The 27,580-nt window shown below is 42.9% G+C and overlaps 1 protein-coding gene across 1 annotated transcript in view; it reads right to left on the bottom strand.

Annotated features, from left to right (window-relative positions):
* Positions 1-2,120: 2,120 nt before the first annotated feature.
* maneal (mannosidase endo-alpha like) overlaps positions 2,121-27,580 on the bottom strand; it is a 28,852-nt gene continuing 3,392 nt past the window's right edge. Inside the window, exons 2-4 of the mRNA XM_031727214.2 lie at positions 24,692-24,801; positions 5,353-5,429; positions 2,121-4,158 (exon numbers count right to left, since the gene is read on the bottom strand). Coding sequence (XP_031583074.1) covers positions 3,522-4,158; positions 5,353-5,429; positions 24,692-24,801 — 824 coding nt within the window. The 3' untranslated portion in view covers positions 2,121-3,521. The remainder of the gene's footprint in view (positions 4,159-5,352; positions 5,430-24,691; positions 24,802-27,580) is intronic.

Genomic DNA, 27,580 nt, shown 5'->3' with positions numbered 1-27,580 from the left:
ACTTAGCATGGTATTTTGCATGGACTTAGAGGTATTTTGGCATTCAAAGTTTTATTTCTTCTGGTCTCAATATGAGGCCACCTTTAGAGTTAATGTGAATATACAGTCTGTGAATATACAGTTAAATAAAATGCCAAAAAAGCCAAACTTTGATTATTGTCACAGTCACTGACATGTTAGCGTACTTGTGGCTAGTGTTAGACATTAAACATGAATTAGCGAGGTAAGCAGTCATGTTGTTTGAAGTTGGATACATCTTACTTGGTACAGTACTGACAAAGTCAGGTTTTAGCTTGATGCTGAGCCTGGAGAAAAAACGTTGGGGATCATAAAACTTCAGGATGTGGAGATCAAGACGATTATACGGACAGCTAATCAGCATCCCGGGTGTCATATTGGAACATACTGGTTAGTATAGTTTCTTAATGTGCTTAATGTCCATATTTTTTAATATTTAAACTGTGATCCTTACCTAATTTGAACCAAACAGAAAGTGAAGAAAAACAAAGCTTCTACTGTAGAGAAATCATGGTGTGATGGTGTAGCTGTGGCGCTTTTAAACCTGCATCCAACACTGCCACGCCTGACCACCGTGACATGACTGTAGCAAAGTTACTTAGAAATGTGTGGATAACTGTGTTAATCTATCTGTGGTATCAGACTTAATGTGTAATCAGATTAATAACCTGATACTGTAACATTAAACTTTTGAATATGTGGTGTCAAATCTCTAAAGCTCTGTTAACGGGTAAAACATAAGATGCCTCGATGCTATGTGTGGGGATAAGGACGGTTGGTGGAAACATGTTGTGTGGACCTGCCCAGTGCATTTTATTAATGGAATAAATGAAACGTACTGGTGGTGGTGAGAAATCAGAGCATTTCAGAAGTTGTCATCTGGCAAACCATCTTCAATAACTCAACTGATTGTCAAGAGTTATTGACATTTCTATGAGTATGTCTAGCACAGTCCCAGCAGCCACACCAGCAGGACTGGAGCTGTAAAACCTCTGTTTAGTGTCAGTAATCGTTAAAATAAGAATAGTATTGTTATCCATGTGTTTGTCTCCTCTCTATTTCTCAGCCTTTTTCTCTAAAAAGACTTCTGAGAGAATCACGCTGCCTTCCAAGTGCTACACTGTACATTTGCAGTGATTGGTGGCTCGACAATTTATGTTCACTGCCAGCAGCATGAACATGTCGTTTTCATGAGCACAGGCAGAGCCATTAAAGCAAGGCAATAGATTGGTTGGTTGGCTTTTCTCTGCTGTGTTCCTCTTCCAACTGCACGCCACGGAAATACTGCCATCAGGTTAATTACACAAGTATTCAACCCTCATCTACACAGTAAAAGCTACTCTACGGACCGTATGAAAACATATTCTGATAAAAAAACAGCTTGAAACTGTTTTCTTTTAATCTGAAAGGGGAAGAAATGCAGGAAATATCCAAAAGACCTGACATGCTAATGCAAACTCAAATGTTTGATATCCTAAACACAGTTTGGATGTGGCAACGCTGCTTTTGGAGAGACAGTGGTTAACAAATTTATTAGACCACAACTGCCTCAAATTGACAGTACTGGTAATTTATTTTTTATTATTCATCGACTTTTGTTTCTGAAATTAATTTCTTGATTAATTTCTGGCATCTTGGAGAAGTCCAGTGTGTCAGCTCAAACTCAGATATAAAAGCATATAAGTTATTTGTCTAATAAATACCAACATCAGTTTTAGTTTTATGGAACTTTCTAAAATATTTGTGTTTTTTTGACAGGCAGTCTAATAAATGTGTTAATCACTGAAGGTCCTGTGTGTCCAAACACCGTCCCTTTAATTACTGTTCATTCTCAGAAACCTCATCTTCAAACTCCTATTCCCTTTGGAACCAGAGAGACGACCCTGTTTTGTTTTCTTTCTCATTATGGAAACCACACTAGGTTTAATAACCTCATTAAAATGTTCCCCTGCACTGACTATTAGCTCTGGTGTGTCTGACAGTGACACCAGCAGGTTCTCCATTGATCCCAGTTTGATTTTTTTGCCCCCTGATGCTCATCACACCTCTTTTATTCCACCTCTTAAACTCTCTCTCTTTTCTTCACAGAGCACCGTTTAACTCCCTGACCTTACATTTAACTGATGGACGTACATGAATGAAGTGGCCATTGGTCGAGGACCAGCTCTGATATGTTGTTATGAGTGTATCACTACTGATAGTGGCTCCATAGTGCAGTGTTTTACACATCTGCCTAAGAAGCAAAAGATCCCCAGTTCACTCCAGTATCACTCCAGTACACTGTGACAAATATATTGGGGGGGGGGGGACTTATAGAACTCTGTAATCAGAACTTTGAAGCATCTTTTTCAGAAAGCCCATTAGGACAGGACACTTTCTTGTAGTGACTGTTGACTCAGTGACAGGCTGGACGCCCATCTAAACTCAGGCAGCTAAAGCATTTCCCAGCTGTCAAATTCACTCCAAAAGTATACATCGATAGTTCTGAGATGTTAGTAATGAACCTTTGATGACTCATCTTTGGCCACTTCAGAGCAGCAGGAACAGACAACACACAGAAAACAGTGAAATATTCAGAGCTTTTTAGTTGTTATGCTACAGTCACACTGAGGAAAACGGTGGCTGGAGACCAAAATGATCGCCCTCTGTGCAGCAAACCTATGATGCTGTTGCTTTGAACACTGAGACCAGGTCTGTGCAAATCCCTAATGTAAAGATGTGTTGCGCATGAGTTGCATTTGCATTTGCAGTGAACTCGGGTTGATTGCAATGTGCTTGCAGTCTATCTGCATTTATATTTTAGATGGCAATTATTTGGAGACGCACTGACTACCACAAGACAGCCAGTGAGTGCAATCAGCTGGCGATCGCATGTGCTCACCAAGAGTTTGGGGTGTTGCACGCTCTGGATAACCAGTTGGTCTCTGACAACCAAAAGCTCAAAGCATTCCTTGATTTTTCCCTGTCACAAAGAGTTTCTGGTCTCATATTTTCTTTACTCCAGTGTGAGTGAGAAATTAGGGGATTTAAAAAAACATCTGGACTGTGCCGATGACTGAGCATCTTATACACATCACATCTTTCTTAGACCTTTTTCACATCAGCGACTGATTGTCCAACTATAAACAGACACACAGTTTAATTTGTCACCATGGAAAGACAGGAAAGAACAGTCTGGAGCATTGGAAAATACAACATAAACCTCACAGAGTAGTAGAGTTACTGTACACATCCATGTGGTTTTAGTAGTCAGGACCCCACACTACTCACAAAACCAGTGTTAGCTGTTTATCACTGCGACCCTGAAGCATCAACATGTGAATGTCATTGTTAACATGTACAAAACATGACAGGCAATCGAAACAGGAAGAGAGTGTTGAGCGGAAACTTTGTGTAGAGCGCTCAGACTTGGGGAAAAAAAGTTAAGTGGAGGAACACAGAGGTGTGGCAGCGAGCTCAACATTGTGTTGTAGTGATGCTCAGACTGTCCACTCAGCTGACGCTCACATCAGCCACTTGTCCTTCTCTTTGTTAAAGTTCTCAGCCCACTGGCGTGTTAGCTCCAAGTAGTGGTCTGGTTGGTTAGGCTGATAATCTAGATACAAACGGGTCACAGTTTTCTTGGGCGTAGCCTTCTCTATTTGTGTGCCTTCGTGCCACTGGTTGAAGGATGTAATGGTGACGATTTCTGGACGGACAGACAAAGCTGCCTGCAGCGACGTCTCATAGTAACGTCCGTTAACACGATTCCTGGTGTTATGGTTGTTCCACGGTCGAACGGCAGTATCCACATACCCGGGACCAACGCTTGGGATAAACAGCAAATTGTTTGCATCACAGAATGCCTTGATGGCCTTCCAGTTCTGGTGAGACGAGCCAAACGAAAAGCCGTTAGAGGCAAAGTATGTGTACATGCCGTCAAAGCCGCTAGCTAGGATGTCGTATTTGTGACGCTCCTCGACAATGAGTGCAACAAAAATCCCATCATAAGGCGTGCCTCTAATGCTGCGGGAGCCTTTAGCTGTCAGAAGTTCTGCCCAGGACTCGGGCGGTGTCAGGTAGGAGTCGTAGATGTAAAACAGAGGCAGAACTCGCCCGGTGCTCGACTTGAATTTGTAGAAGGCGCCATGTTTTCCATACCTGAGAAAAATGAGATGTGTTAAGCTGCTATATTCAATTCAATTCAATTTTATTTACACAGCGCCAAATCACAACTACAGTCGCCTCAAGGTGCTTTATATTGTAAGGTAGATCCTACAATAATAGATACAGAGAAAAACCCAACATTCACATGACCCCCTATGAGCAAGCACTTTGGTGACAGTGGGAAGGAAAAACTCCCTTTTAACAGGAAGAAACCTCCGGCAGAACCAGGCTCAGGGAGGGGCGGTTCATGTGATTTATAAGGTGGGTGCTGCCACCAAATGAACGAATCACAGCATGTTTCAGAAGCGTCTTTCTGGTTCACTTTGCAAATATATGTGAGCTGTCTAACATATAAACAGGACAGGAAATCAGACACCCTCTGGTCAGCTGATCCAGGGTCAGTACACCAACCACCAGCCTAGACACCTATTTCGTCCAATCCTTGTTGTGGCGGGGTGTGGTCTGCGGTGCCGCTGTAGGGGTGATGGCGGCACCACGACTTGCATGGCATCTGCAATCACGCTTCGCCGGCTTAAAAGTCTGTGCTGACTGTTTAATATTGTTGTTGTTCATGTGTATGTTAGGGTGCGAGCTGAAAAGCTGCCGCCGTGTTCGTAACGACAACTGTGAATAAAGAAGTAGATGCTGAAAAGCATGAATGTGTGGACGGGTCTGCGTGTAATGTCTACACTTGTTTGCATGGTGTGTTTAACATGCAGTGATGCTAAATGTAGCACCTCTAAAACATCATGAGCTTTACTGACTCTCAAATTTGTGTCCTAATATGCAGATGGTCATCGCAGTGGGTTTCACACAAATATTGGTGCCAATATTTTTGGGAAATCAAAAGTAAAGGATTTGTACCAATGATCTTATAATATTGCACTTTAAAAACTACTTGATATGATGCTTGACTTCTGCAAACACTGGAGTACTATGAAACTGTAGAACAAAGGTTCATTTCAGTCATTTGAAATCAGTTGAAGGAGCAGAAACCTGCTGATCTGTTTCTGTAAGATCACAGGCTGGGCATTTATATTTAATGACTTGTTCCTCATCTATCAGGGTTCATATTCCATCACATGTGTGAGCTTTTAATGTTAGCACCAACTGACACAGACAGCGTGATCCATCTGCAGGGCACAGATGCAGCACAGAGATAATGGGACACACAGAAAATCAGCTTACTTGTCAATAATGTATTTGATGTTGTCATACATGCTCTGGTCCGTCCGGCCCTTGTATGGCTGTATGTGAAAAGCCACCTGTGCACGAACACATGAAAATACAGATGTTACTGAACAGCAGCACCTGAATCCACAAAAACCTGGGAAAGAATAGTTAAAAAGGTGAAAGTGTTTATTTCCTGTTTCCTATGAACTGCCAGAAAAGAGGAAAGACCGAGTTAGTAGTACAGGGACCTGTAATCATGTCAGCGAGCTACAGCGACTCTGCTGTCACTGTGTACCCTCTCTGCAGATACCACATCTTGAACGTGTGTTTGTGATTGCCTAATTACCAAACTACTTAATGTCGTGGCAACGTGGTCTGCTGTTCTTGTTTGAAATATTGTAACTGTAGCTGTGCTCTGTTTGATGAACCATAAAAGATGTGCTTTGAACAGTAACAAGTAGCTCCAAAGAGCTGCTGATAAACAGAGTAAGTGAAGTCCTATTTTGAGTTTAAGTCAGTGGGTAAGTTATTAGTAAAATGTTGGATGTCTGGTTGGAAACATGCCTGACACATTTATCCTTCTTACATGGCAAACTGCTTTGGTTTCACAAACACACAACAACAGTGATTATTCTGAACCAGCTGTTTTACACTAATGTGTCACTACGTGTGTTGAGCTCAGGAAACATGAGGTGGACACAGTGAAGAAAGCTGGCAGAACAAAGACTTGAGCATGCTTTCATTCATGCAGAACATTACCTGCTGATAAATACTTTCCCATAGAAAGAAAAGCAGGTAAGTGTGCCTGTTTCCTCTGTTGTAGAGACAGAAGGATAGAGAACAGCAGGCAGAGCCTAAGTTTATCTGGCAGCATGCTGAGAATGGGACTGAGAGGAAGGAGGAGCACCTTCCCCACAGACACTGCCTGGACCGTCATCTTGTCTGCCAACACAATCAGGTGAGGCAGGGTGACTGAGTAACAGCTATAACCTAAACAGAATATGTACCTCTCCACCATAGTGGTATAACTTCATGCCTTCACAGAGAACAGGGTGTTTTGTTTTGTGACAGGAGTGTGAGCTGACTGATGGATGCTCTCTGTCATCCTGAAATAACTGTGGTACGCTTGTTTTGCTGCAGACACAGGAGAAAAGGGTCTGCTGCAGCTCAGCGGCAAACAGCAAAGCAGCGAGAGAGCTGTCGAGCCGCGAACAGCCAACGCTCGCCGCCCACTCCATCTTTTAAAAGAGGCTTTAAGGTCTTCGTAAACAGTTTCCATAGCAACGTGGTAGCGTTTGGCGCTAAGCTCAGCTTGTCAACAGTCTTGACTGGTTAGAAATGATGCCAGCGAGGTAAGACTGTGTTCACTGTGGAAAGGGCTTTGTTTGCTCACATTAGCTCGTGTATTACAACCCTTTCCATGTATTACATGTGCTGCATTTAAATGGATCTAATTTAAATTTGATGAAATAAAAGTCATATAATCATTAAATCATTGTTTTAATATTTTGATATCACCTCGAGGTTAGACTACTAAATGTTAAAAGGAGAACTGATATTTGAGTTGAGGAGAGTTGGGTGTGTTTCAGCTTAGCTTGTTCATCTCATCCCTCCTCCCACCTTCAAAGTGGGCAGCGCGTCCTTAGCTTCCCTGACTGAACATGCAGACACTTTTTCAAGCAGTTTGAAAATATTGCATTTGTACACTCAGTCGTGTATTGTGAGGGATTGTGCAGAACAGCTGGCTGAGATGTTCACCAGGATCTTCAACAAATCCCTCGCACAGGCGACTGTCCCACTCTGCCTGAAGTCCTCCACCATAGTCCCCTTGCCTAAGAAGCCCCACATGACCAGCCTAAATGACTACAGACCAGTGGCACTCACCCTAGTAGTAATAAAATGGTTTGAGAAGCTGTTCCACAGTCACAGCAGCCCTGCCTCGCAGCCTGGATCCACACCAGTTTGCCTACACAGCAAACAGGTCCACGCAAGATGCCGTAGCCACAGCACTCCATGCTGCCGTAACACACCTGGAGGGGGATGGGAGCTATGTGCGGATGCTTTTTGTGGATTTCTGCTCTGCATTTAATACCATTTCTCCACACAAACTGGTGGTCAAGCTACAGCACCTGGGGCTTCCATACAGCACCTGCATGTGGATCAACAGCTTCCTCCAGGGCCGTAGACAGAGAGTGAGAGTTGGCCACCGCACATCCTCAGCCCTGAGTTTCACACACAGAGCTGTGTGTTCAGTCCACTGCTCTACTCTCTCTACACACAAGACTGCACCCATGTCCACCAGAGCAACATCTTGGTGAAGTTTGCAGACGACACCACCGTGATGGGGCTCATCTCCAGGGGTGATGAGTCTGCTTACAGAGACGAGGTGGAGCAGCTGTCATCATGGTGTAAGACCAATAACCTCCTCCTTAACACCTTAAAGACTGAAGAACTCATAATAGACTTCAGAAGGAAAAAGGCAGAGATCCAACCACTATTCATTAATGGGGACTGTGTAGAAAGGGTGGCAAGCTTCCGCTTCCTGGGAGTCAACATAGAGGAGAACCTTTCCTACTGGGGGAACCTATATAAATGACAACCGGAAGGAGCGTGTTTGGAGGCGTGGTCTTGCTCCTGAAATTCCGATACATAATCTCCAATTCACTAGCTGGGCCCAAGTCCTCATTTTAGGTTTGACTGCATTTCAGTAGGTAAAAGTGAATGCTTTGACATGAATTGAGCTACAGTTTGGGGAAGGCCTCGAAGGGGACTGGCGATGGCTCCCGGGCCTGGCAGATCCCCAAAGAAGGCATCCCCTGAAAGCAGTAATAACTGTGCGTTATGAAGGTCGACGACCTCAGCGAGAATAATTCGATTTTCAATTCAACTTATTTATTCAGCACCAAACCACAGTGACAGATGCCTCAAGACCTTACAATGATGTCTAGAGGAAAAACCCAACAATTGTATGACCCCCTGTGAGCAAGCACTTTGGCAACAGGGGGAAGGAAAAGCTCCCTTTTAACAGGAAGAAACCTCCGGCAGAACCAGGCTCAGGGAGGGGCGGCCATCTGCCATGACCGGTTGGGGTGAGAGAAGGAGAACAGGACAAAGACAAGCGCAGGGAGAGCGAACGCCGAGTGACCTCGCCACCCAAACAGGAGGAAAACAACTGGTGGCAGGCTAGTGAAGCTGAACAGCTCTCAATAAGGTAGTCGAGGATTCCATGGAGTGGAGTGGATAAGCTCGGACAATTAGGAAGAAATGGCGAGAGAAGAGGTCAAAGGAAATTGCGAAAAACAGAAATCTTAATAGATGAATGAGGGGAAACCTCGATCAGGTAGCGACATGGCTCGACTTTGAAATGAAGCTCTGACAGAGAAGTATGCTGGATTTGAGATTTGAGGTAAGGCTTGACGGTTTGTAAAGCTTGTCTTTGAGTAAAAGATGGAGAGGGGGTGCTTAGCTAATTAATTACTTCAGATAAGGTAGTGATAACTACTGTGCTTATTTCTGAAATGAACAGAAGTGACAGCAGCAGCTTGGGGAGGGTTGATGAATTGAAAGACTGATTAGAGGAAAGTCGTCTTCTATAATAATAACCCCCAAAATCGTCAGAGAGCAGAGTGCGAGTCCACTGAACTTTGTGGGAGATGATAAGCTGTTTAGATGTCGTCGGAACTGTGAGTTGGCTTAGAGAGGGGTCTTGAATGATTGTGTCGAGGGTGGATGCTAGATAATGCTTGTGAAAGCACATGAGAAGTGAAGGGACGCCATGAAGAATTATGCGCACAGCGCAGTTTGGATGTCTTTAAAGGAGCAATAGAGGACAGAACCTGGCATCCCAGTGCCACAAAGGTTCACTGGTGCTTTGCGAAGGCAGGAAAGATGGCAAAGAAACTGGCATCTCGGTGCCGGAACAGTTTGCTGCTACATCTTGTGAAAGACTGGATGAAACGGAGAAACTGGCATCCTGGTGAAAGGAATGTTTTGGGGTTTTTTGCGATTGATGGCGGAAGCTGCCAATCCAGTAACGGAAGGGTAAGCTGCTTAGGGAACGGAACCTGGCATCTCGGTGCAAAGAGCGTTTTCTGCATTTGCAAATCAGGAACAGAGACAGAGAACCTGGCATTTTGGTGCCAAAAGGAACATCTGCTGCTTAGCATATGAGGGCTAGATGCAGAGAAGCTGGCATCCCAGCGGTAGAAGGATTCACTGCTGCTTTGCTGCGATAAATGCAGAGAAACTGGCAACTCTATATTAGAAAGCTTGCTGCTGAGTTTACGAATGAGGGATAAAGAAGAACCAGGCATCTCGGTGCCAAGTTTGCTATTGCATTTGCAAAGGAGGGATAGAGGAAGAGAAGCTGGCATCCTGGTGCCAAAGCTTGCTACTGTGTTTGGATAGGAGGGATAGAGGAAGAGAAGCTGGCATCCCGGTGCCAAAGCTTGCTACTGTATTTGCATAGGGGGGATAGAGGAAGAGAAGCAGGTATCCCGGTGCCAACACTTGCTACTGTATTTGCATAGGGGGGATAGAAGAAGAGAAGCTGGCATCCTGGTGCCAATGCTGCTACTGCATTTGTATAGGGGCATAGAGAAAGAGAACCTGAAATCCCGGTGCCAAAAGCATGCTGCTGCATTTTGCCAATATGGGATACGGGAAAGGTGCTGCGATTGGATATGAGGGAAGGACCTTGCATCCTGGTGCCACGAAAGCATGTTGCTGAATTTTGCGAAGGATGGATGGAGGAAAGGGAAACTAGCAACGCGTTGGTAGAAGGCTTGCGGCTGCTTTTGTAAATGAGGGATAAAGGAAAACCTGGCAACCCAGTGCCTTTTTTTTTCCCTGTAGAGAAACTGCCCGTTTTGCAAATGAGAGATGAGAACTTGGTATCCGGGGCTAGAAGGATTCGTTGCTGCTTTTTGCCATGATAGATGCGGAGAAACTGGCAGTTCGGTAGTAGGGAAGCTAGATGCTGCGTTGCAAATGGGGGATGAAGGAAAACCTGGCAACCCGGTGCCTTTTAATTTTATTTATTTATTTATTTTGTCTATGCTGAGAAACTGGCAACCCGATGGTAGAAAAGCTTGCTGCTGCTTTTGCGAATGAGGAATAAAGGAACCTGGCAACTCGGTGCCTAGGTTTGCTGCTGAATTTTGTGAAGCAGGGATGAGAGGCTGGGGACCTGGCAACCTGGTGCCGGCGTTTGCTGCAGAATTTTGCAAAGGAGGGATGAGTGGCTGGAAACCTGTCAACTCGGTGCCGACGTATGCTGCAGAGTTTAGCCAAGGAAGGATGAGAGGCTGGGGACCTGGCAACTCGGTGCTGAGGTTAGCTGCAGAATTTGTGAAGGAGGGATGAGAGGCTGGGAGTCTGGCAACCCCATGCCGACGTTTGCTGCAGAGTTTAGGAGGGGAGGAATGAGTGGAATGAGAACCTGGCAACTCTGTGCCAAAGCATGCTGCATTTGCTACGGAGGGATGGAGTCCTTTTTTTTTTTTAGCTGTGCTGAGAAACTGGCAACCCGATAGTCGAAAAGCATGCTGATGCTTTCGCGAATGAGGATAAAGGAACCTGGCAACCCGATGTCGAGGTTAGCTGCAGAATTTGCGAAGGAGGGTTGAGTGGCTGGGAACCTGGCAACTCGGTGCTGAGGTTTGCTGCAGAATTTTGCGAAGGAGGGAAGAGGCTGGGGACCTGGCAACTGGGGGCTGCATTTGCCATGGAGGAATGGAGAACTGGTGACTCAGTGCCTTTTTTTTTTTCCTTTGCGTGTGTGTGTGTGCGTCTTCGCTGAGAAAATGGGAGTTCGGTGGTAGGAAGCTTGCTGCTGCGTTTGCGAATGGTGGATAGGGAAGAATCAGGCATCCCAGTGCCAACTTGCTTGAGAATTTAGCTAAAGGAGGGATAGAAAACATCACGGCGATGGAGAAACAGTAGACCATGGAGCTAGAGACAGATTTCCAGCTTGCATTAAATGGTGTTAGGAGGAAGGAGCACAGAGCTGAGCTTGTCCCTGCTACCTTGCGCTGGCAGGTGGGTGGAGCTACGAAGTACGCTGTAGCTTTTGCTGTTGGAGCTGCAATTTGCTTGGAAGCCTGGGTATGGCGTGGCTTCTGGGTTTGACGCTGACGTCCGTCGGCTTTTCAGCTAACTCACCCCACCTGTGGGCCCGTTTCAGAGCGACGTGAGAGGAGCTGCGAGTTCGCCTGGTGGGCAATCCCGCTGGTTTTCGCTGAAGTGGCGGGTGTCCGGAGTCACTTCATAACTGAATTTAGCAGAGATAAGATGACTGGATGGATTGACGTAGTGGACTGTATGTCGGGTGGCGAGAAAACTGCTAGAAGGTCGTCAGCATTCGGTCTCTCGGAAGCGCCGCTGTGACATTTGGTGTGTTTCTTGGATTGCCGGAGGAAAAGCGATAAACGCAGAGCTTGAGTAGTTGTTCATCTGACAGACGAGAGGGTGACTGTAGCGGATGGAAGGGTGAGTAAAATTATGTTACTCCTGTGAGATAAGCTGTTTTTAAAGGTATTCGCCGAGAATGGACTCTGCTTGCAAGTAAACGAGAATAAACAGCTTGCAGAACTAGGGGAACCTATATAGATGACAACCGGAAGAAGCGTGTTTGGAGGCGTGGTCCTGCTCCTGAAATTCCGATACATAATCTCCAACAAGACAGTTATCAGCATATACAGACATATTCACTGGTTACAGGTTTGTTTTGCTCAAACAATGATCAATCAATGATTTTCTTTCAGACAGTGGACGGTATTAGCCACTGATGACATCACCTCGGATGTCGTTGATCTGACCAAGATGTGCCGAGTACTCATAGGGCACATTAGCACCTTAGTGTTTAAAGTCGTACGCCCACAGGTTTCATGCTGCCCACATAATCATGATCGTGGAGATTTATTTATGAAACAGTTTCATTCAGTCTTCATTTCTTCTTCTTCATCAGGTAATCCTGGTGACGAAGGGGTTTCTCAGAGTACACAGCACTGGTTCATACTGCCTCTTAGAATAGTTTACATCTCGTGTGAAGTCATCCATGTGATTTATTTAATTTTGACAAAACAGTAATAGTGTGGGAAAATGACTGACTACATTTCTCTTTTCTCCCTTTTCAGGATGAATGTTGAACCTCTGCTTGATGGGTGCAGTTACTGCAGGGTGACAGAGGATGATATTCAGGCCAGCCTCAGAAACATCTTTGATAACTGTTTCGGTTGGGTCTTGGGTTTTGGGCAACAGCGGTCTTGTGACTCAGACAAACTACTGACTTTATTTTCAGTGTCGATTGCAAAGAACGTAAACTCAGCCCTGAGTCGTATCACAGGGTCCACATCCTTGCAATCAGATAGGTCCAGATCCCCAACGATCTGGATTCTCAGCTCTGTAACAGAGAAGTTTTGGCTCAGTGTGAAAATGTCCTGATGATATCAGTATATTTGATTTTGATGAAGTTCCAGTTAAAGGGTTTTGACTGTCTTGAGAGACAGCAGATTGTAGACAGAGAGCCATATTCCTAACTGTAAAACTCAGAAACCAGTCTTACTTGTTATCATCTATCGTCCACCTGGGCCTTACACTGAGTTTCTCTCTGATTTCTCAGACTTTGTATCTGATTTAGTGCTCAGCTCAGATAAAATAATTATTGTGGGTGATTTTAACATCCATGTAGATGCTAAAAATGACAGCCTCAACATGGCATTTAATCTGTTATTAGACTCAATTGGCTTCTCCCAAAATGTAAATGAACCCACCCACCACTTTAATCACACTCTAGATCTTGTTTTAACATATGGCATAGAAACTGAACATTTAACAGTGTTTCCTGAAAACCCTCTGCTGTCTGATCATTTCCTGATAACATTTACATTTACAATAATTGATTACACAGCAGTGGAGAGTAGACTTTATCACAGTAGATGTCTTTCTGATAGTGCTGTAACTAAGTTTAAGAATATAATCCACCCACTGTTATCATCTTCAATGCCCTGTACCAACATAGAGCAGAGCAGCTATCTGAACACTACTCCAACAGAGGTCGATTACCTTGTTAATAATTTTACCTCCTCACTACGTACGACTCTGGATACTGTAGCTCCTGTGAAAACTAAGGCCTCAAATTCATCCATCCATCCATCCATGCATCTATCCTCCATCCATATAGCTCTCCATCCATCCATCCCTCCCTCCATCCATCATCCCTCCCTCCCTCCCTCCCTCCATCCACCATCCATCCCTCCCTCCATCCCTCCCTCATCCATCATCCCTCCCTCCCTCCATCCATCCATCATCCATCCATCCATCCATCCATCCATGCATCTATCCTCCATCCATATAGCTCTCCATCCATCCATCCCTCCCTCCATCCATCATCCCTCCCTCCATCCACCCATCCATCCCTCCCTCCATCCATCCCTCCATCCATCCATCATCCATCCATCCATCTATCCTCCATCCATATAGCTCTCCATCCATCCATCCATCCATCCATCCAGCCAGCCATCCTCTATCCATCATCCATCCATCTATCTGTCCTCCATCCATCCATCCATGCATCCACCCATCCATCCTCCTCCGCTCATCCAATTCAGTGCTGTATGGAAACTTTCCCAGCTACCACATTCACACCAGAATCACCAATTAACCAAACTCCACTGTTGGAGTGATATTTTATGATTGTCATTTGTACCTAGAAACATATAATCATATATGCTTAGAGGTATATAATCGATTGTATAATGATAGAATGTCTGATCCTTAGTAGTCTGCAAAGGCTCTGTGTACCATAAAAAGAGGAGTACGCTCACTCCTTTTCCTGCGTGTTCTGGCATACCACACAGGTCATGAGAGAGGTCGTACCTTCTCGTTCTGATATATGGTATGGGAGGACACCTACTCTGTATCTGTTTGAGATACAGTATAAGAGCCCTTTGTTTAGGTGGACCGCTGGACTCCTGGCACCACCACACACACACACACGCATACCTACATGTACTCACAGACTGGTACTATTTGTTCACATATATGCCTGTTTGAGATGTCATATGTTAATGAGACTATGCATATTCATGTGACCACAATAAAGAGCAGTGCTACAGAGGGGCTGACCGAGAGTGACTGGGGTTCAAGCGGCAGGAACAGCACTTGGTCTGGTCATCTCCCTCGTGCACGAGATCAAACAAAGAGCTCTGGTGTCGTGTGTGCTGCTTTTGCCATCCATCCATTCGCTTCCACTTCCACTTATCCTTTTCAGGGTCGCGGGGGGCGCTGGAGCCTATCCCAGCTGTCATAGGGCGAGAGGCGGGGTACACCCTGGACAGGTCGCCAGTCTGTCGCAGGGCCAACACACAAGGACAGACAACCATTCACACTCACTCGCACATTCACACCTAGTGACAATTTCGATTATCCAATTAACCTATCCCCACAAGCTGCATGTCTTTGGACGGTGGGAGGAAGCCGGAGTACCCGGAGGGAACCCACGCAAACACGGGGAGAACATGCAAACTCCACACAGAAAGACCCAGCCTGACGGTGGAATTGAACTCAGGACCTTCTTGCTGTGCGGCAACAGTGCTAACCACCGTGCCACCGTGCAATTTTTTGAAGTAAAATTGTCTCGGTTGTTCCAGCAATAGGTTTGTGCTTAGATCAACCTATCACCCACTAACTGCATGTGGGTTCTCTCCGGAGTACCTGAAGAGAACCCACACAGACACAGGGAGAACATTCTACACATAAAGACCCAGCTCAGAGGATGGAGTCTAACGTAGGTGCTGATCACCTAAAGCATCCTATATTCTGCACAAGGCCATTTTGCTTATTGAGCCTTAAAGCTGAATAGCAGCTGTAGAGTGTTTGTCAGTGCAGCTTTTATTTTGCTGTTCCAGTTTCCAGACAGTGTCAATGCCAGCACTTTATTTAGTAACGTAGCACCCGGCTCAATAGTTAGGAGGTTAGTTAGATTGTGTAACAATGGAGGGGATTATGTGTCTGTAAAATGTCATTTCTGTGACACGTTCATATAGTGGCAGAGGGACAGACAGTTTCCTGCAGTCTTTATCATTGCATCACAGGACAAGCAGCTCCCAAACATATGCATATGACATTTGCAGAGAAAACAAACACAGATTAACTTGTATTTTGTTAGCAGCAGCTCTGGAGCACTGAATCATGAAAGCATTAGTGCTCAGGTCAGCTGTGAGATACACACTGTTGTGTAAGTCTGACTAATACTCACAAAGAGACCCAGTTCTCAAACTAAGACTTCCATATAAGGAAGCACGAAAAGTAGACCAAGGGAAAGCTTTTCTGTCCTCCACACAGGGCTCTGCTCATTTTGCCACTGCCGTCTCGAGCACCTTCAACATTTAATGGCTTTATGGTATCTGACAGCCTCTAGTGCTGGAGCTCTGACCTTGTTTCAGTTGGAGCTGAGAAAGAGAAAAGCCAAGACATGTCTGAGAGGTGCATGCCAGCCTCTGATGGCAGTGCAGTAAAAGGAAGCTCCTTCAGTGACCTCCAGCAAAGCACAACGCTTTGCAAGAAAGCTGTTCCTGCTAAAGGTGGAAACAACAGACCTGAGGCAAAAAGACACAGCTGAGTACAACCTTGCTATGATGACACGCAAGGAGGAGATACAAGCATGTGGTGATGTTCGCCGAAAAGTCAACAAATAAAAACGAGCACTCGCTCGTTAAACTCGTATGACAGCAGGACTGTGAATGGAAATGACCCATGTGGTTACATGGTGGTGAAGGAGGGCTTTAAGCAGCCGATTCACCCGAGATCCAACAGAAAAACTATCATGCAGTTACAAAGTTAGGCTGTAGCTCTTATTTTTGTTAAAGTGTAAAAGCAAAGTTCAAGTGAAAAGGCTCATTTTGTGCTTTCATTTGACTGACGCTGCATCACTGTGTTTAATGTTGTCTTACTACTGTTGCAGTGTAATGCTTCTCACTGCCAGCACTGGCTGCTTGCTGCTGGAACCTTGTGGCACACTTTGAATGAGGAGGTCTATCATCACTGACAGTAACTCCTGGAAAAAGGAGGACAGACTCTTCATTTTGCTAATAAGTAAATGCTACTGACTGCAAGCTATAATCACCAATAAAATGTTCAGTAGCCTTTAAATTATTGACAGGGATGAGGCAGCAGTCAATATTAGCCTCGAAAGGACAAAATTATATATATATATATATATTTTTATATGTCGTTTGGACAAAAAAACAACTTAGAAAAAACAAAAGAAACAAACAAAAAAGGACTAACTGCTTCGTACAGTGCAATAAATGAATTTTCAATGAAACCTGTAAATTTGTTGTCTCGGATAGTTTTTTTTGAAGTACAGGTTAGTATGGGTGAACATAGGCATACTGACTCCAAACTCTGAAATGAATAAAGACTATATTTTGTTAAAGATAAATCTCAATTTTAGGCCATGTAAAAGCCGTCGCCATAATATAACCTGATGAAAGAACATAACTAGGGCATCTGACTGCAGAAAACATGCTTTTCACACACTGTTTACCTGCAAGCGACTGTTTTTGGAGTGAACACTGAAAAACTGGACTTTTAGGAACACAGACAGCACAGACGGAGGGAAAACTGACGAGCACACTGAGGCAAACCTAGCAAACACAGCTGAAAGCAAAGCAGTTCATAGTGGTTCACATAAATGCTTTGTGTAGAAATACCTCAAAGATCTTCAACAACATCAAATTACACATGTTATAATATACATGATCAATGAATACGTAAGTGAATTTTACTTTGTAATTCTCTGTTAGCACAGCAGGCTCATCCCCCAGGTTTGTACTTGCTTTAGAGTGTGTGTGTGAGTGTGTGAGTGGTGTCTAAGAGCAGTATGCAGTGACATGTTCACAATGAAATACCCAGTGTTGGGGAGTAACAGAGTACATGTACCGCCGTTACGTATTTAAAATACAAAATATGAGTAACTGTATTCTGTTACAGTTACCGTTTAAAAAGATGGTATTCAGAATACAGTTACTTTGTTGAAATAAATGGATTACACGGCGGTACTTTCCTGTTTCATATGTTAGGTTATGCTCTCTCTATTTTTGGTAATTCCACGCCGGTGGAAACCCAAACAAACAGGCATTAAGAGGCTCTAACGCCTGTGTCTCAGTCTCACGGCCCACGTCACCTCTACCTCTACACCTCTATAATGATGTGAAGAAATATTTTTAAAAATGATTTAATATGAAGGCAATAGGCAGAGGTGGGTAGTAACGAGCTACATTTACTCCGTTACATTTACTTGAGTAAGTTTTTGAAAAAAATGTACTTTTTAAGTACCTTTTTTGCACGATACTTTTTACTTTTACTTGAGTACATTTATGAAGAAGAAACGGTACTTTTACTCCGCTACATTTGCAAAATTCGACTCGTTACTTTTTAAAAAAAATAGTTTAACACATTAGATAACATGCCGTCAGTGGAGTTTCCGGTAACTTTTTTACCAATGAGACGTGGCCATACAGTCACATGACCAGTTTGAAACCGTGGCGGGCAGAGCGGCCCAAGCGTTTCAAAGTAGCGACACACGGAAAGAAGAAATGTGATGGCAGAGTCTACGCTAGAGCTGAAGAGGACGAACATCTTTGGCCTCACATACAAAGAATGTTTCGCTTAAAAGCAGCACAAAAGAACAGCTATGTCTGCAGTGTCGGTGTCTTCAGTGAGAGCTAAAACAAACCAACTTTTCAGTGTGAAACAACTCAACTCGTGTGACCTGAGGAAACGGTAAGTTTTCTCTAAATATCTTTTTAGCTGTTGTTAGCTGGATGTCGGTCTTATGTTACAGCAGCTGTGTCGAGCTCGAGCTGCGAGTCATATTTCCGGCGCTACGTTGTAGTGAGATAAGTTTGTGGGTGTTTTGTGCAGCTTCAGCTGTCCTTTTAACTGCTCGCTGGTTAGCTAGCGTGAGCTATAAGCTAACAGCTAGCCTGGTTAATGACGCTGGAGTTAAACGCACATGCAAACAGCTCGTCTCTACTGCTTTAACTGTTAAAACAGAAGGCAATACTGCGGCTGACAGGGTTTATTATGTGAAACAGCAGCTTGTTTAGTTTAAAGAGTCTGCATTAAGCTGGGCAAACACTGTGCGATTTTTTCAGTCGCGTTATTCCGCTCCTGCTCAAACTGTACAATTACATCGCAGGGGTTAGAAGTTCATAGGTCACGATGCAGGGTCTCACACTATACGGCCTGATGCTCTGATGCGACCTGAGTGCTCAAACTGTGCGTCCGTAACATGAAGCTTAACATACAAAATCTGTCCCTCGCTCTCCCTCTCTGTCTTTCACTCACACAGACACACACACCATCAACTCTGCTAAATTACTAATGAAAAACATTGACCAGACAGCTTTGATTGAGCAGCAATGTCCATCCAACTCTTTTCATGGTTGTTGTAGTCGTGATAATTTTGTGAGGCCACATTGAAAATATACGGGCGTAGAGCTGCCACCCAGGCAAAAGAAAAATAGAGCTATGTCACGTTATAACGTGAAAGGTTTATTGTTCTAACAATATACTTTTAATGTTTGTACAATATAATATCACGTTATTACAATATACATAATTATCACGTTAGTACAATATAAATATTATATTGTTCAAACGTGAAAGGTATATTGTTAGAACAATAAACTTTTACGTTATAACGTGATAAAGCTCTATTTTCATTTGCCTGGGTGGCAGCTCTCACGCCACGCACTCGGATGAGCTTGCCTCTTCCTACAAGTTGTGCCTCCATCTCTTGTGTCCAGATCACACGCTGCACTGCCGTGCTGCTCCACCTTTCTCTTTCATTTCTGTGTTTGTGCGTGCGCAGTGTGAGAGGCGACAGGATTTCAAACTGGTTTGATTATCATGCGACCATACGATTGATGATTGGGAGCTGGTCGTGAGGTGTGAACTGCTTATCGTTACCCCATGTATACTACACGATGCACACACGATTAAGGCAAAACACGACCGATCCCCAAAACTGTTGCGCGATTGAGAAATCGTCTCAAAATGGGCCAAAAATCGCACAGTGTATGGGCAGCTTTTGGAGGCTAGCTCCAAACAAACATCTGCAGCTTGGCAGTGTATACAGCACTATAATGACCAGACCGAATTCTTTTGAAAACCTTACATCTTTCAACAGGTCTCCACTTCATCAGACATCACCTAGACACAGAGCTGGATGAGGCCAGCACAAACAGCAGCCTAACCGGCGAAGATGATGGATCCATGGGGTCAGGAAAGCCAGAAGCAGAGGAACTGGAGAGGTAACTTTCATGTCCATTCACTGGAGGTGTGGATCTATTGCCTGGCTTTCCTCAGATCAAGAAGCTGTCGATCAAAGTCAATACAGCTCTTCCTGCATCTGCAGCCTGTGAGAGACTTTTTAGTCATGCAGGACTCCTGTTCACTGCCAAACGGTCACAGCTTCACAGCAAGAACCTTGAGAGCAAACTGCTGTCTGATTTGATGTTACAATTAAAAATGTTTGTGTTTTTATCTGAAGAGTTTATAAATATCTGGTTTCCACTGTATATTTGATGAATGTCAGCACAAAGAGGGAGAGAGAGGAACAAGAGCAGGTGAGACACACATGTTAGTCAAATGGTTGTTTACCAAAAGTATCACCGTATCACAGGTACTCATGTATCTCGTACCTAGTGTTTCTTTTTAGGTTTGTTATTTTTCAAATTCTATATTTATTAAGTTATGCAGGCTTGTTTGCACAACAAGGCTAAATAATTATATAAACTTTTCTGAATCTAAATAGTGGACTTTGGTAGAATTAAAAAATAAGTGTAGTGCAGGTCTATGATGGTTTTAGTGCTACTATCATCTAGTTCTGGTTCTAGTTCTGTCTTGGTTAAATCCTAAGTAGTCCTGATTTTGAACTGTTGTAGTCCTGTTTTAATTCCAGATCAGTTCTGGGTCTGGTTGAATTGGGGTTTAGTCCCTGTGTCTTGATACAGCCCCGACTTTGTTCTGCCTTGCTGCTTAATTTAAAAACTAGTTTAAGGTGTCCTGCATATGTGATATATATTTTCCCTATATGAAGTCATTCTTTTTGAACAAAACTGAAAACAGAGGCAATTAATCTTTCAGCTGAAGCTGAACCACCATTTCACTGAAGAAACAATTTATGGTAAAGTGAGCCATACACATATGTACATCCACATAGTGGAAATTTGTATTTGTCTTTTATAATTAGTTTTACTCTGATTTCAGTGTTTATTTGTGAGTGTAGTTTTACATTTTACATATTACATTGTGTTAATCCACTGTCTATACTTCAGGGTATTTTAGTATACAGAATAAGTTTTGTTAGAATGTCTATTCCTGTGGAATTTTAGCACAGATGTGTTTTTTTTTTTTTTTTTCCTGCTGTCCGCCTTGGGAATAAACTTTTCCTGATTATACCTGTTGCATCTCTGTGTCATTTGTTTCTGATTTACTTAATCCCTCCTTGTATTTAAAAGAACCACCCCTAGTATGACATTCTGGCGCATCAGCTGCAGTCTGTTATGTTGAAGCTGCCTCGTTCTAATGTTTTCTCTGAGGCTGCTGTAAATGCGAATATATTCACTGTGGGTTTTGCTTGAAAAAGCTTTACGTTGTGAAAAACTGAAATCTTGAAATTAGAATTGTTGTGCCTTATTTTGTGGATCTTTTTACATATATTCCTTTTGAAAATACTAAAATTTGTATATTTATTTATTTTTGATTGTCTGATAGCATTTATTTATAAAATCGGACATTTCAAACAGTTACTAAACTAGATACTCTTACTTGAGTAGCCTTTTCACCAAGTACTTTTTTTACTCTTACTCGAGTAACTTTTTGACGACTACTTTTTACTTTTACTTGAGTAATAATATTTTAAAGTAATGATACTCTTACTTGAGTACAATTTTTGGATACTCGACCCACCTCTGGCAATAGGCAGAATGCTACAGGCATGGCCCTAAAGCATGTAGCCTGATGGGCAGTGTAGTCCGTGCTGCAGGGAGAATGGACTACCGTACCCGTTATGTGTCTGTGAGCGAGGGAGCGAGAGAAAGGAAAAGTCCGAGCTGTCACGGAGCAAAAACGGGAGCTGGAAGCATGTAAATATAATAATAACCACTGCAGCCAAGAAGAGTGCCTGACGAGCCCAGCTGTAAGTAAGCTATTAAGACTCAACTGTACACTGTGTTCGTGTTTTCCTCCGGAAAAAATAAGTTCCGTTGGAGCAGCCTTTCAACGCCTCTCTCTCTCCGCAAGCAAAGTTGACCCAGACAACAAAGTAAAGCTAGTTTTCGGCTACCAGCCCGACATGAACCCGACGTATTAGCCAGAGGTCCCTTTACTACGGTTCGGAGCCGCGGACCTGTTTTATATACGTGTAGAATAGTTTTCTGTACGAGATCGCTGGAAAAATGGTGAGTAGCCTTCAGTAATAGTAATAAATCACACAGCAATAGTACATTCATGTAGCTGTAAAAAGCATGATAATATATAAGTATCCAGAATACGTTACTCTCATTGAGTAACGTAACTGAATACGTTACAGAATACATTTTGGGGCATGTATTCTGTAATCTGTAGTGGAATACATTTTAAAAGTAACCTTCCCAACACTGGAAATACCTAATCAACAAAATCAATGTCACAGCTGAATTCTTCAATCACACTGCATTTCTGCAGATACTAGTTTGAGGTATTCGAGTGTTTCCGTATATCTGATGTGTAATACCTGTTCTATGTTCAAGCTAACCGGAGTTGCTTTTAGCTCTTTGGCGAATGAAAGAATGCGGTCCATTAATGTTTGGGTACAAAAAGAAAACCTTTTTAAAATAATTTGTCACTCTGACCACGTCCAGTATTGTTTTAATATTTCTGCACTGACAGACACTGAAATGTGTTTCCTTTAGCCTCTGTGTATTTAGTGCATATAGATTTAATGATTTAAAGTGGTAGGAGTTACATAAAGTGTGTTAATCTGCCTGATTCACTGTTACAACACAAGCTGAGATTTTATTCTCCAAATCTTCTTTCCATGTCTTGAGCTCATAATGTGAACTCTGATAAACAGTGGTGGCAGATTCTTGTATGATGCCCTTTCTTAAACAGCAGAGGTGGGAAGTAACTAAGTAGAAATACTTTGTTTGTGTGCAGTTCGTCTCACAGTGTGTTGCAGCTAAAGGTCCGGCTGCTGGATTTCACAGGGAGAGAAAAGACAGAGAGCTAACTTCACTCAGAGATGGAGAAAGATAAGCAAGACAGGAGAGGAAGAAGAGAGCTTAGATTTAAAGAGAAGGATGCTCAGTGCTGTTTGATAAACTGGAAATTTACATGTAAGTCCTCATGTTTTTAAATCAGATACTGTATCTGTACATCAAGTAAGTAAAAGTTTATTTATATAGCACCTTTGGCAGACAGGTGTCACGAAGTGCTTCACAAGAGAGATAACAGAGCGCAAAAATGAAACAGTACAATCACACATGCTGTCTACTTAGAACCTTCCTGGTATAAAAAAGTCTTTAGCTGATTTTTAAAGTATCCTCAGGGTCCAAACTCCGTAGAGACAGAGGAAGTGCATTCCACAGTTTGGGTGCAACAGCTTGGAAGGATTGGTCCCCACGAGTTCTGGGGACCACTAGAAGGTTTGGATTCGATGACCTCAGGCTATGAGAAGAGGTACATATATGAACCAAATCACCAATATACGGGGCCTGTCCATGTAGTGCTCTGAACATTTAAACTAACATTTTAAAATGGAAACTGGATCTGATTGGTAGCCAGTGTAGTGACTTTAAAATGGGGGTTTTATGGATGTTTGAGCGAATCAGTAGTCTGGACAACCTGGAGACGAGCCGGCCCACGTGGCATTATGTTTTTTCCTATGGTGAAACATGCTGCAGGACAAAGTGAGGTAGACTAACTGTTATTTAAAGGTTGAGTGAACATTTTCTAAACAGGATAAACAGGTGAGTTTGCTGCACTGTGATGATTTAAAGTAAAGAACAGTGTGTGACTGCTGCACAGTGGCTGTGGTGCTCATGGTCACAGTTAGGTCACATCCAGTGTCGCAGAGATTCATATGAATTTTAGCTGATGATGCTGAGATCCATTGACTGAATTCATACATACAAACTTTGTAGCATCTAGAAAACAGACGGCATAAACAGTGTACTGTCAGTGTAGAGGATGAAATCAGCCAGGACAGCTCAGGAAACATCTGCTCACATCTGGATGAATTCAGTTGTGAACATTCACAGAGAGCAGCAGCTCGGCTGATCACAGCCTGTACACTAAGTCTTCTGGAGCTCTCAGCAGAAATTATTGTGAGTTATGATAGTTTTCTAAACACTGATTTTAGGGTTCCCCTGCCTGCTGGATCCTACTTAAACGCCTCTGAGACCACCCACTGCACCCTGCCTTCCTTTTGGCCTGCTTGTGTCTTGTTCGCAGGCTTTGGAGAGGCAGCATTCCTGTTCACAATTAGTGACACTGGCAACACCCGGGCCCAGTGTGGCAGGGCTCCATAAGAAGCCTTTAGAGCTTAGCTGTGCGCGGCTCATTCCCCTGAGACACCCTATTGGACTCTGGTTGCTTTTGGTTTGGTTTTTGCATTTAACAACATTACATACAACATTTTTCCACCCATGCCCTCCTCTAACCCACTGATAGTACTGACTACACACACCATAGTTTGTACAAAGTTTCTTTTTTCTGTTTTATTTACTTAAAATAGTTTGGATGACATTGCTGTGCATCACTGGGTGTTTGTCATGGCGGTGTGGCCCGGTTGGTGACACATTGTACACATTTTCCTGTTAAGAGGCAAAGACTGACAATAAAGGCAACAAGTTCAAAAACTTGAGCAATTAAATTAAGCTGATGCATTTCTAAACCTTCTCAGCTGTATATATGTTTATCTATGTACGTATGTGCAACTACGTAAATACTTACAGTGTGTAAGTACTCTTACTATTAGCATGTTCGTCATTATTCTGTGCCTCCATATTTATAAAGTATGGTATAAATCACAGTTTAGATACAGGACTTGTACAGTGTATCATCAGCCTTGATACTTATGTGGAAGAATCTAATCCCTCAATTCTTTTTATTAAGTGTCATCTTTCTGCTTTTCAGGTTGATTATGTCTAAATAATCACAAAGTGTGACCACAAAGCTGATTTTTAAGAGATTCAAATCAATACTGTTCTTAACATTAACAGTCAGGAAACACTGGCAAGCCATCTAGAAATTCAGTAAATGGTCAGAAAGGGGAAAACATACCGGTTGTCTCACCAGTTACCTTGATGCTGTGCCTGTGGGCAGCGTCCATAACGGTAGGAACGAGGTCCTCTGTGGGCTCCCCGTGGTCGTCCCCCACTCCGGGAGGATACCAGGACAAAACCAGCACTCCTTCAAAGAGAGCAAAGGAAAAGGAAAGGAGGATGAAGACTGCATAGTTAGCTCTCACTGTAGTGCAGTGGTTCCCAAACTTTTTTTGCCAGGCCCCCCTTTTTCACAAGAAAAATGTTCGCGCCCCCACCTAACCCCCCAGAAGGGGCGGATCTAGAAGGGTGGCATGGGGTGGCAACTGCCACCCTAAAATGATCCCTTGCCACCCCAAGTGCCACCCCAGTTTTGCATATGACAGTGTTGTTTATTAAAATAAGATAGCATTAACAGTTTGAGCGTAGTTACAGTCAACAGTGAATATAAATGCTAAAACTGAATATATTGCATAGTGTTCCCCCCCTCTACCATTAACAAATGGTTCAGCCCATTGCAGGACCGGCTTTTTTCTTGTTATCAGTAGCAAGCGATGTTTATGATTGTGCCAGAGCACATTTTGAACAACACCATGGGAATTTCGGATTTTACACAGGTGGTTGGATGTTACACTGTGGAAATGGAAGGAAGGTGAGTGTTATTAAACCTCTGTGGTCCACGGACACGCTGCACCTGCAAATCACATGACTAACAAGCTGCAGCCACGCTGAGTCTCTATTTCAGCCCACATTGAAAGTTCGGACTTCAAAGTTTTTAAATTTTAATTACAGGCCAGTAAATCCAGAGTTATGATAATATATAATCATGCTTTTTTCTAAATACTGTCGTCACATTTTTTATGTGTGTGTGTGTTTTAAGCGTTTTCTAAGGACAGCGCGAAAACAGTAAAGGAAAAGAAGCCACCGCTTTCCTATCGGTGTAAAAATGTACCATGTCAACCAATTTTTAAAAAAGTCAACACGTGGGATTTGGTTGTTTAGGGAGAGGGGAGAGTTTTTAGAGTGACGGTAACGGCAGCGAGACAGAGCGAGCGAGTGAGAGAGAGAGAGAGAGAGCGAGAGAGTTTTTAGATGTGGGAGATTTGTGACGTTTAGTGTGGAGTGTACAGTTAGTGTGTTGTGTTGTCTTGTGTAGTTGTTCTGTTGTGTAGTCGTTTTGTTTTGTGTGTCAGTGAGGGCACTAATGAATGTCACAAAGGCACATTTGCAACGTAAACACTGTCACTAAGCAGAAAACCAGCGGAGTGATACACCTGCTGTTGTCAGGCCTGCAGGTTAGTCCCTGTGCTGCTCTCCTCTGTCTTTTGGTGGACAAACTTTTTTACTGGCACACATCATTTGTGGGGCATCTTATTGCGACACCTGATTGTTCTCTCACTTTAGTTTTAGTAATATTTTTAAATGGTTGTACAAAATGAAAGAAACGGCAGGTGTATTGGCTGCATTTTTAGATAAATAGTTGTATATGTTTACAAAATGTACAATTTATATTTGCATTTCAAGTTAAAAAATTTACTCAACATGCCTGTGGGTTTTTTTTTATAGTAAAAAAATACTACTAGGATTTTAAGTTCTTTGTGTGATTTCAGATCAGTAATACTAATGCAGTATGTCAGTGAAAAAAACAACTAAATTCAGTTGAGCTGAAAAGAATGATCCCAAACAAGGCAAGAGGAAAAAAATAAAATGAAACAATTTGAGGGTGAAATACAAACGTAAACTCAAAAGGAGTCAAAATGGGCAGTTGTAATTCAGACCTCAGTGGGTTAATCCAACAAATCATGAAAAATTAGGTTTAAATTTTTGTTCATGACAGTGCAGATTTCTGACATTTTGTGATTGATTTCTAACAAAAAACAGTGTGAAACTTAGACTTGTGTTTGTAAATGAACCGCCCCATGTTGTGTACCTTTCTGGGTTTTATACTTATTGGGCTACATATTTATTTATTATACAGGCTATACAGTACATAACATCAAAACTGTTTTATGTAACTAAAGTGTGTAATTATGTGGGCTACAGACAATAATTAAGTTATAGACTATATTTATATGAAAAACGTGTATACTTACTGCATTTGAATCATTTTAACCATATGTAACCACCTGCATATGTGTTTGGGAAAAAAAGGCTTTGATTTTGCCACCCCATTTGATTTCTTTGCCACCCTCATGCCACCCTAAAAACATTTCTCTAGATCCGCCCCTGCCCCCCCGCACAAACACATCCTCCAAACACACACACCCATATTTTGTTTACAAACTCCATTGCGGTTTATTTCACACCTCAAACATTTAGTAAATAATTAAGCAAATACAAGTAAACGGCAATAAATTACAGGTAGTAATAAAATATACTACTAACTCTTTTACGCTGCGTCCACACCTACACGGGTATTTTTGAAAACGCAGCTGTTTCTATGCGTTTGGGCTTTTCGTCAACACGTAAACGGCGTTGCGATTCACCGCGGAGATTATTTAAAACTCCTTTTTGCGTTTACGTGTGGACGAGGATTACAGAGTTCGTCACGCAACGTCAAAGGTATGTGCCTCTTTTCACGTCACGCTGTGCGCCACGTTATTGTTTACATGAGATGAATTGCAGAATGGCAGATAGATTAACAGTAACAGTATTTTGTCTCTATCTTCAGGTTTTACACGCTTACATATACACACGCAGTTACTGTCCCTCCATTTAGAAAGGCAGAGGCATCACGGTGTAATTATTTTACGTGTAGTTGTTTTTTTCCTGTGTAATAATATTCAACATTGCTGTCAATACATTTTTCAAAAATGTCTCTCTGTGCAAAACGGGTTTAAACACATAAACAGCTGTGAGATACTGTTTGTCCGTCATTTGAACAGGGGAACAAATTACGGCAGGATCAGTCTGATATTATTTGTATC

Source organism: Oreochromis aureus, linkage group 22 (assembly GCF_013358895.1).
Source record: "Oreochromis aureus strain Israel breed Guangdong linkage group 22, ZZ_aureus, whole genome shotgun sequence".
Taxonomy (NCBI): Eukaryota; Metazoa; Chordata; class Actinopteri; order Cichliformes; family Cichlidae; genus Oreochromis; species Oreochromis aureus.
This window is presented reverse-complemented; position numbering and strand designations above follow the sequence as displayed.